The sequence below is a fragment of the Penaeus japonicus genome, unplaced genomic scaffold, assembly GCF_977035675.1.
Source record: "Penaeus japonicus unplaced genomic scaffold, GWHDUDI00000001_assembly GWHDUDI00000003, whole genome shotgun sequence".
NCBI lineage: Eukaryota > Metazoa > Arthropoda > Malacostraca > Decapoda > Penaeidae > Penaeus > Penaeus japonicus.
The window spans coordinates 2397031-2407030 of NW_028234405.1; the positions used below are offsets into that span (position 1 = coordinate 2397031).

At 45.8% G+C, this 10000-nt stretch overlaps 1 protein-coding gene across 1 annotated transcript in view; it reads left to right on the plus strand.

The window, feature by feature from the left end:
* Window positions 1-10000, plus strand: part of LOC122246191 (uncharacterized) — a 35938-nt gene that overhangs the window by 460 nt on the left and 25478 nt on the right. The window contains exons 1-2 of the mRNA XM_086554581.1: window positions 1-161; window positions 5413-6862. The exon at window positions 1-161 is cut by the window's left edge and continues 460 nt beyond it. Of these exons, the coding sequence (XP_086410707.1) occupies window positions 5421-6862 (1442 nt within the window). The 5' untranslated portion in view covers window positions 1-161; window positions 5413-5420. The remainder of the gene's footprint in view (window positions 162-5412; window positions 6863-10000) is intronic.

Genomic DNA, 10000 nt, shown 5'->3' on the forward strand with positions numbered 1-10000 from the left:
CATGAAGGACAGAAAATAAACTAATAGGCAATGAACGCAGAAATAGGAGGCAAAATCAAGCATGAGAGAGTGAGATGTGATTGACGTTCTCAAACCACTATATAACTTTATACAACGACAGCCTCACTGATTTTATTTTCGTCGTGGTGGTAATACTAAAGGTGAGTTATTTAAAAGTATGTGTAACTTTTCCTATGTATTTAGTTTTCAAATGAGAACTCAGGTTTAATATACTATAAAGTTCTTTTTTTTACAGTTAGATGTACCCAAAAAATATCAGAAAATGCAATTTAAACATGCAAGCTTACTGTTGCACTACCTGTGTCAACTTCATGATATACACAGACACTCCGTCATATTTTGTTTTGCTTGTATATATGTTTATTTCTCTATCAATTTTAATATAGTAAGTAGAGGTTTGGTTAAGAACTCCTTCACTCTTATCAAAGGAGACACACCCCTCATTATCATTATTTTGTAAGTTATTCTAGCCAATATTTTCATCTCATTCTGTCAAATGCAACCTTGTACATGCTAGATAATATTCAGTATGCTATTTTTCGTCTAGAAATTAAGACAGAACTGCAAATCATATTCACGCGCCAAACAGACAAGCGAGTTGATTGTGTGTGACACTTCTTTTTAATAACAACTGATGTCACGTCAAGTTTTATTAATAATGAAGACCCTATCCTTCAGTTATTTATTGTTCTTAGTTATTCTTCAAATATCATTTCAATATTAGTATTATATCTCCCCCCAATATAACTACAATTACTTTAACCTATAACGTCCCAGCCAACACAACCCAACCAATTGCAATTTAACCAAAAAAAATAAAATAAAATAAAAAAAAACTGACAAAACGTACCTACTTCACTTATTGATATCGAAAAACTCGAATAATCTTTCACGAGAATTCAACAACTAATATTGCATATTGATCAGCTGACCGTCGCTCGTCAGAGGGTGAACTTTTCCCAGCTGTGTTTGTCTATCGTTGATTAAGATAATTTTATGCCATGTGTCCGCATGATAAATAATTCGTGATGAATTGCAGTGTCATGAGATCATCTGTATTCCTGTCATGCTAGAATGGCCCAACCAACAATAAAAATATATGCTGTGTTGCAAGTAAGTAAAGTGCCGACCAAATAGATGATGAAGAATGATACGTTAAAAAAAAAAAAAACACAGACAAAAACAAACAAAATATGTTGATATAAGAGAGAAAAAATAAAGAAAAATAAGAAATATATATTCGTATGTTGCGATTCCATTTCGGTCTTTAGAATTAATTGTATTTTGTTAGCTTCTTATCTTCAGGATTGCATATTTCACGTTAATCAGTTTAATTGCAAACATTGTTGATTAGACTGTCCTGTGTGTTGACAAGGGATATGCCATTAATTAGACCCTCGCTTGCAATCCGTCCATCAAATTGGAAAAAAAAATGAAAGAGCGAAAGGGAGAAAAAGATATGCAGAGAGAGAAAGGACGAGAGAAAGAGAAAGAACGAGTGAAAGAGAAAGAACGAGAGAGAGAGAGAGAGAGAGAGAGAGAGAGAGAGAGAGAGAGAGAGAGAGAGAGAGAGAGAGAGAGAGAGAGAGAGAGAGAGAGAGAGAGAGAGAGAGAGAGAGAACGAGAGAGAGAGAAAGAACGAGAGAAAGAGAAAGAACGAGAGAGAGAAAGAAAGATAGAGAGAGAAAGAACGAGAGGGAGAGAGAGAGAAAGATAGAGAAAGAATGAGAGAGAGAGAGAGAGAGAGAGAGAGAGAGAGAGAGAGAGAGAGAGAGAGAGAGAGAGAGAGAGAGAGAGAGAGAGAGAGAGAGAGAGAGAGAGAGAGAAAAAGAACGAGAGAGAGAGAAAGAACGAGAGAAAGAGAAAGAACGAGAGAGAGAAAGAAAGATAGAGAGAGAAAGAACGAGAGGGAGAGAGAGAGAAAGAATGAGAAAGAATGAGAGAGAGAGAGAGAGAGAGAGAGAGAGAGAGAGAGAGAGAGAGAGAGAGAGAGAGAGAGAGAGAGAGAGAAAGAACGAGAGAAAGAGAAAGAACGAGAGAGAGAAAGAAAGGTAGAGAGAGAAAGAACGAGAAAGAGAGAAAGAACGAAAGAGAAAGAGAGAGAAATATAAAGAAAGATAAAGAGAAAACAAGAGATACAGAGATACAGAGAGAAAGAAAAAGAAAGAAAAAGACGAAAAAAAAACGACAAAAAAAAAATCAGGGAAAGTCGAAAGCCAGAGCGAGAGCACGCGAGAGAAAAGTACGACCTGCATCATAAAGACGCAATACTGAGCCTCAGACCACCACGACGACCCAGGGGAGGTCGTCCGGACAGGTGACTTGGCTCCCTCGCCTGCCTGTTCTCTTGGACTAAGTCGTAAGAAGAAAGAGATATTTAAATGTATAGAAAGAGAGAGAAGGAGAGGGAGAAGGAGAGGGAAAGGGAGATGGGAAGGGGGAGGGAGAGGGGGGGAGGGTGAGGGAGAGGGTGAGGGTGAGGGTGAGGGTGAGGGTGAGGGAGAGGGAGAGGGGGAGAGAGAGGGAGAGGGGGAGGGAGAGGGTGAGGGTGGAAAAGGGAGAGGGGGAGGGGGAGGGAGAGGGTGAAGGAGAGGGTGAGAGAGAGTGAAAGTGAAAGTGAAAGTGAGTGAGTGTGAGAGGGACAGAGAGAGAGAGAGAGAGACAGAGAGAGAGAGAGAGAGAGAGAGAGAGAGAGAGAGAGAGAGAGAGAGAGAAGAGAGAGAGAGAGAGAGAGAGAGAGAGAGAGAGAGAGAGAGAGAGAGAGCGAGAGAGAGCGAGAGAGAAGAACAGAGAGCGAGAGAGAGCGAGAAGAACAGAGATAGTGAGAGCGAGAGAGAGAGTGAGAGAAAGAAAGAGAAAGAGAAAGAGAAAGAGAGAGAGAGAGAGAGAGAGAGAGAGAGGGGGGGGGGGAGAGAGAGAGAGAGAGAGAGGGGGGAGAGAGAGAGAGAAAGAGAAGAGAGGAAGAGAAAGAGAAAGGAGGGAGAGAGAGAGAGAGAGAGAGAGAGAGAGAGAGAGAGAGAGAGAGAGAGAGAGAGAGAGAGAGAGAGAGAGAGAGAGAGAGAGAAGAGAAAGAGAGAGCAGCAGCAGAGAGAGAGAGAGAAAGAGGGAGGGTTGGAGGAGGAAAGAGAGAGAGAGAGAGAGAGAGAGAGAGAGAGAGAGAGAGAGAGAGAGAGAGAGAGAGAGAGAGAGAGAGAGAGAGAGAGAGTGAGGGAGAAAATATTTAGATATTAATGAAGTATAAACGTCACTGCTAAAAGGGAATGAATATCGATAGAGCACTCCAAGTTGCTCTTTCAAAAAGTGAAGTGGCAGAGGGAGAGGGGGAAGGGACAGGAGAGGGATAGAGAGAGGGGGAGGGAGAAAGACCGAGAGGGAGAGAGACTGATAAAGAGAGAGACCGAGGGAGAGAGAGAACGAAAGAGAAAGAAAGAGAGAGACCAAGATAGATGGATAGATAGATAGATAGATAGAGAGAGAGAGAGAGAGAGAGAGAAAGATAGATAGAGACCGAGAGAGAGAGAAAGAAAGATAGAGACCGAGAGAGAGAGAGAGAAAGAAAGAAAGAAACAGAAAGAAACAGAGACTGAGAAAGAGAAAGCAAAAGAGAAAGAAAGAAAGGAAGAGAGAGAAAGTGAAAGAAAACGAAAGAAATAAAAGAGAAAGAAAGAAAAGAAGCGCCATGCCTCAGAGTCGCTTTTCTCCCTGATGGAAAACATTAAGGCACAGAAGAAGTCCCATCATTTTCGGATCAAATTCCCGTGTTTATGAAGCGTAACCAGCGGTGCAGCCAAGACAACAAGGGGAAACAGAGGGGAGAAGGGAGAGGGGGGAGGGGAAAGGAGTGGGGGTTGGGGGATGAGGGTGGGGGATTGGGGTGGGGGAATGAGGGGTGGGGGTGGGGGATGAGGGGGGACTGGGGGAGGGGTGAGGGGAAAGGGGAGTGGAGGGGAAGAGGGATGAGGGGAAAGGGATGTGGGAGGGGGAGCGAGATGAGGGGAAAGGGGAGGGGAGGGGGAGAGGGATGAGGGGAAAGGGGAGTTGAAGGAGAGAGATGAGGGGAAAGGGGAGTGGAAGGAGAGAGGGATGAGGGCTTTAAAAAAAGGGATGAGGGGAAAGGAGAGTGAAGGGAAAGAGGGATGAAGGGGAAAGGGGAGTGGAGGGGGAAAGGGGTAAGGGTAAAGGGGCAGTGGACACGGTATTCAAAAGCCTTATGTTTATTTATACGGTGACTCAACCGCTAGCAGAAACAAGGACTATTTAGGGGGTTGGGGGATGGGCGTTACAGAGGGGACACGGGGAGGGTATAGGGGGGGTGAGGACAGATGCACTTCTAATCTGAACCAACAACCTTCGCTGAGTCCTGAAGGTAAACAACCGCTCTTCTCGAGATTATCAGGCAGTTAAATGTAATCCGGGCTATTAATAACGTTTTTTTTTTTCATTTGGGGGTGGAGGGAGGGGGTTAATGGTCTAGATTGTGCCTTTCACTATGGGAGCGCGGCAGTTAGAACCCTTGGGTAGTTTCGGTTTGATATATTATGCTTCGGATCCTTTAAAAACTCCTCATGTAGCTGCACGAAAGTCCTCCGTGATTCTTTGCTTTCTCCTCCTTCTCAAAAAGCAAACTCGAAAAGGCGCCAGGGAAGAAATGCGGACGCAAGGCAAAACGCCACATCTCGAAGCGGACATAAATCAAATCCTTTCAAGTCTCAACCCGTGACACTTGACCGTGACCGATGACGTGCATGCACATTGCAGAATCGCGAATGCACGAGGACAAAAATAGAAAGAGAGAAAAAGAAGAAAAAAATGTCGCAAATCTTAATTTTGGATACGAAAGAGAAACGAATGAGCAAAGATTTCAGCAGCTTTTTATCTCTCCAAAACTAACATCTGTGTGCATGTTCGGTGGCGGGTGATCTTATCGCGTGTTTGATAGCGGGTGACAATGTATTTTGTATCACAGGAGGGCCTCCATTTTTAGCTTTGCAACAAACTGGCATGATGTTGGATACTATAAGCTTTGCATCAAGAGTTGTGGCGGTCTCATTTCTGTTTTGTTTATTATGTTGCTTGCTTGTCTGATCTGTCTGTTCATCCACTGTGCACTTTATTTGTGTCGTTTTCCTCTGTATCGTTATGTATGTGTATTTATTCTGCGTCTGTTCTAAATCTTACTAAGACAACGGAGCGGATTGGAATGCAATTGCAAACGATACTTCCTGCGCCTCTTGATCTATGTCATCTAATTAAGAGGTCGCAAAAAGAGTACAATAAACACTTCGTCGCAAGTAAGATTCCATCTTGCTTACACTGTCTTAGCTCGCGAAGCCGTATGAATGTTTCAAAATGTGCCTGATGATGTACATAGACTGCTCCTTTCCCCCCCAGGAGACGGCATGGTAGAGCCTGCTGGAGCCATGGCCATGTTCGTGCTGCGGCTGGCGGGGCTGCTGTCCCTCGAGAACGCCCTTCAGAACAAGGAAGCCAACCTCACCGACGCGGCCTTCAACATGAGCGCGCTGCCGTTCAGTGAGGAAAATGCTAATTTCACGTGGCCGCTGCCCTTGAACGAGTCCGGGGAGTTCGGGGAACCTGCTGCTGCTGTGGGTGCCTCGACCACGCCTCTTCCGCCGAAGGAACCCTACGTTACCACTCCCTCCACTACCACTACGACCGGTGCTCCTCCCACTACGACTACCACTAGCACAACCACAACCACTACCACCACAGCGACGCCTGAAACCTTCACAACAACTACCGAACCTTCGAAGAGAGAGGTTTTATCGACACCCACCTTACTCACCGACTCGACATCCGAAAGAAGAAGTTGGGACGAGGGACGCATCAAGAGCACGACGCTGATCGCGAATGGCGAGGCTTCTCATCCTCTCACGAATGATGACGCGAAAACTGCCGAGCAAGAAGACGTGATGCAGAGCGAAGAGCAGGACGTCCCACTCGATGAGATGCCGAGGGCGAGTCCTCTCTCGGACGTCCGACCCGAGGAGGAGTCGATCGCCACTCAGCAATATGAAACGGGAGACAGAGAAGAGGAAGAAGGAGAAATCAGAGAGACTGAAGATGATTCCGACGAAGTGCCGGATGACGTCGGCGCGGAGACTGCGGATCCTGATGACGTCAGAGATGATCTTCCTGTCCTCACTCCTCCGCCCTTGACGTCTACGTCCACGCCCACGCCCACACCGCGCCCACCTGGAAAAGACGCCCCACACCTCGAAGCGCTCGCGGAGGACGATGCTCTGCTGGGCATCATCAGCCCTAACGAACTCGCAGGCCTCGAAGCCCCGCCCGAGGACTTCATTCCCAGCGACTTCGAGTACTACGACTTCGGGGAGCAGCGCCCAGACGAGACCGCGAAGCCGACGCTGTCCTCCATGAATCTCGTGAGTCCCATCCCCGTGGGGAGGGGGGGCAGCCTGAGGCCCAATCCCTCCCTCGAGTGGGACGACGACCTCGACGACCTCGGCGCAGAGGAGAGCGACATCCCCGTCAGGTCGAATAAGGTCTCGCCGCCACGCCCTGTGCCCCCGATCTATCCTCGCAACCAAGAGGGTCGAAATAACCCTTACCCTTACGGCCCTCGTCTCCTCCCAGGGCCCTACGCCCCCCTCACCCCGAACGTCCCCCGACTCATCGAGGATCACGGGGAGGACATCTACCACCGCTCCATGGAGTACGACTACGAGGAGTTCGAGTACTACTACGACTCCGATGAGGAGTCCAAGTACGAGGTGCAGACGAAGGAGCCGCCGGTGCTCTTCGTGTTCGACAAGCCCGGCTACTCTCCCGAGGCCCCCACCACCGTCCTGCCGCCCTCGTAAGTAACGCTCAATGCCCTTTGTCGCCCTTCACTATTCCTCACTTAAAAAAAAAAAAAAACTTGCACGAATGCCCCTTCCTGTCTACCTTTCGCGCTAGTGGACTTACACATGTCCAGAACTACAATTACCCACTGTCATCCTTTTCAATCTATCATCATACAACAACAGCAACAACAAACAAACAAAAGAACAACATCCTGTAGGACACTCCCACTAGGATAACCTGACCACCTTATTACGCCGCCCCATGATCGGCGCCAAGTACACACGGAGATCTCCCACACGTACAGAGATAACTGTCACGACGCGATACTCATTTCAACAGCTCCCCCCCTCCACCCCCCACCCCCAGCTCCCCCCCGAGGGTAGTCCATCACACGCTGAGCTCATGGAGGTCGTCCAAACAAACGACGACCACTCGGAGGCCACCCAGCACACCCACGCCCCTCGACCCTCGTGCGTCACGACTTGCTCCTTTAGGGTATCTGGCCCCGTGACCCCCTGACCCTCGGAGTGACCTCGATTCGTGAAATGGGCGCCGTTAGCGAACGCGATTTGTAGCGATGAGGAGCGAGGGATCACTGTGCTTTGGCCATGTGGTGTGATAGGGAGAGAGAGAGAGAGAGAGAGAGAGAGAGAGAGAGTGTGTGTATATATGTATATGTGTATATATATATATATATATATATATATATATATATATATATATATATATACATATACATATACATATATATACATATATATACTATATATATAACATATAAATATATATATATATATATATATATATAAATATATACATGATATATAACTTATATATACATATATATACATATATATACATATATATCAATATATATATAAATATATATATATTATATATTATATATATATATATAATAGTGAGAGGGAGTGTGTGGGTGTGATGAGTTGTGTGTAGTGTGTGTGTGGTGTGAGTGATGAGTTGTATGTATGGTTTATATGTATATTTGAGTATATATATATGTGTGTGTGTGTGTGTGTGTGTGTGTGTGTGTTGTGTGTGTGTGTGTGTTGTGTGTGTGTGTGTTGATGTATGTGATGTTGTGTGTGTATGTGAGATTGTGTGTATGTAGTGTATGATGTTATTTTTATATTTAAGATATAATATTAATATATATATATATATAAATATATAATATATATTATATATATATATAGATAGTTAGATATATATAATACATATGTTATAAATATATAAGTATATTTGTATACTTAGATATGTATATATATATATAAATATATATATTAATATAATATATATATTATATATTAGATATAATATATATATATATATTTATATAATATATATTTATATATATATATATATATATATATATAATTTATATATATGTATATATATCTATATATAAATATATTATATATAATATATATTTATATATATATTTATTTATTTATATATACGTATGTATATATGTATATAAGTATATGTGTATACATGTGTATCTCCCCCTCCCCTCCCCCTTTCCTTCTCCCCCACCTCTTCTCCCTCCCCCTATGCCTCTACCCTTCCTTTTTCCCTCTCCCTATTAGCCTTCTTTCTCCCTCTTCCTATCCCCATTCCCTTCTCCCTGCCTCTCTCGCTCTCCCTCTCCCTCCCTCTCCCTCTCCCTCTCCTTCTCTCTCTCCCTCTCCCTCTCCTTCTCCCTCTCCCTCTCCCTCTCCCTCCCCCTCGCCTTCTCCTTCTGCCCTTCCTTTTTCCCTCTCCCTCTCCCTCTCCCTCTCCTTCACCCTCCCCCTCCCCCTCCCCCTCTCCCTCCCCCTCCCTCTCCCCCTCTCCCTTACCCTCACCCCCTCTCCTTCCACCTCCCCCTCTTCCTCTCCCTCTCCCTCCCTCTCCCTCTCACCCTCACCCTCTCTCCCCCCCTCTCCCTCACCCTCACCCTCTCCCTCTCACCCTCTCCCTCTCACCCTCTCCCTCTCACCCTCCCTCACCCTCTCCCTCCCCCTCCCTCTCACCCTCTCCCCCTCTCCCTCTCCCTCTCCCTCTCCCTCTCCCTCTCCCTCTCCCTCACCCTCTTACCCTCTCCCTCCCCCTCTCCCTCTCACCCTCTAACCCTCTCCCTCTCCCCCTCTCCCTCCCCCTCTCCCTCCCTCACCCTCTCTCCCTCTCCCTCCCCCTCCCTCTCACCCTCACCCTCTCCCTCCCCCTCTCCCTCTCTCCCTCTCATTTTCCCCCTCCCCCACTCTCCCTCTCCCCCTCCCCCTCTCACTCTCCCCCCCTCCCCCTCCCTCTCACCCTCCCCCTCTCCCTCTCTCCTTCCACCTCACCCTCTCCCTCTCCCTCTCCCTCTCACTTTCCGTGATGTATGCACCAGACAGATCTCGCGGACGCCCGCACACTACCCAACGTGCGTGGGTTTCACATCATATAGTATTTAATATCACTAAACATGAGCCTACATCTGCCTTTCTCCGGGCTATTTACAGAGCTGCGTCACTCTCGCACTTCGATTGATGCAGAATCATCACATCATACAGTATAATCTTACAAACTTGACAGGGTAGTGTGAGTTACAGAAGGAGAGAGAGAGAGAGAGAGAGAGAGACGGTTGAATTGGTTGGGGGGGTGGGGGGTGGGGGGGGGGGGGGGGGGGGGGGTGGTGTGTGTGTGTTGTGTGTGTGCTCGTGGTGTAGTGTTTGAGTGTGTGATTTGTGTTGTAGTGTGTAGTGGGTGTGTGTGTTTAGTTATGAGTTTATGCGTAATGTTCGTTATGATTTTGTCAATTTGAGTGGGTGATGTTTAGTATTCGTACAACACGTGAGTGTGATGAGTGTCTTTGTGTGATTGTGTGTATGTTGGTTGTGTATATATAAATATAATATACATATATATATAAGAGATGGGTGATATTGATTGTGTGTGTGAGTTTTATAGTGTGTGTTTGTGTGTGTGTGTGAGTTAGAGAGATAGAGGATTTATAGTACTATATAGTATAGATAGAAGATAGTTGATATTTAGTGGTGGTGATAGAGAGGTAGTTTGTTAGAGTATAGATAGAGATTGATAGTGAAGAGAAGTGATATTGAGTGTTTTATAGTGTTTGATACACAGGATTGAGCTAGAGTAG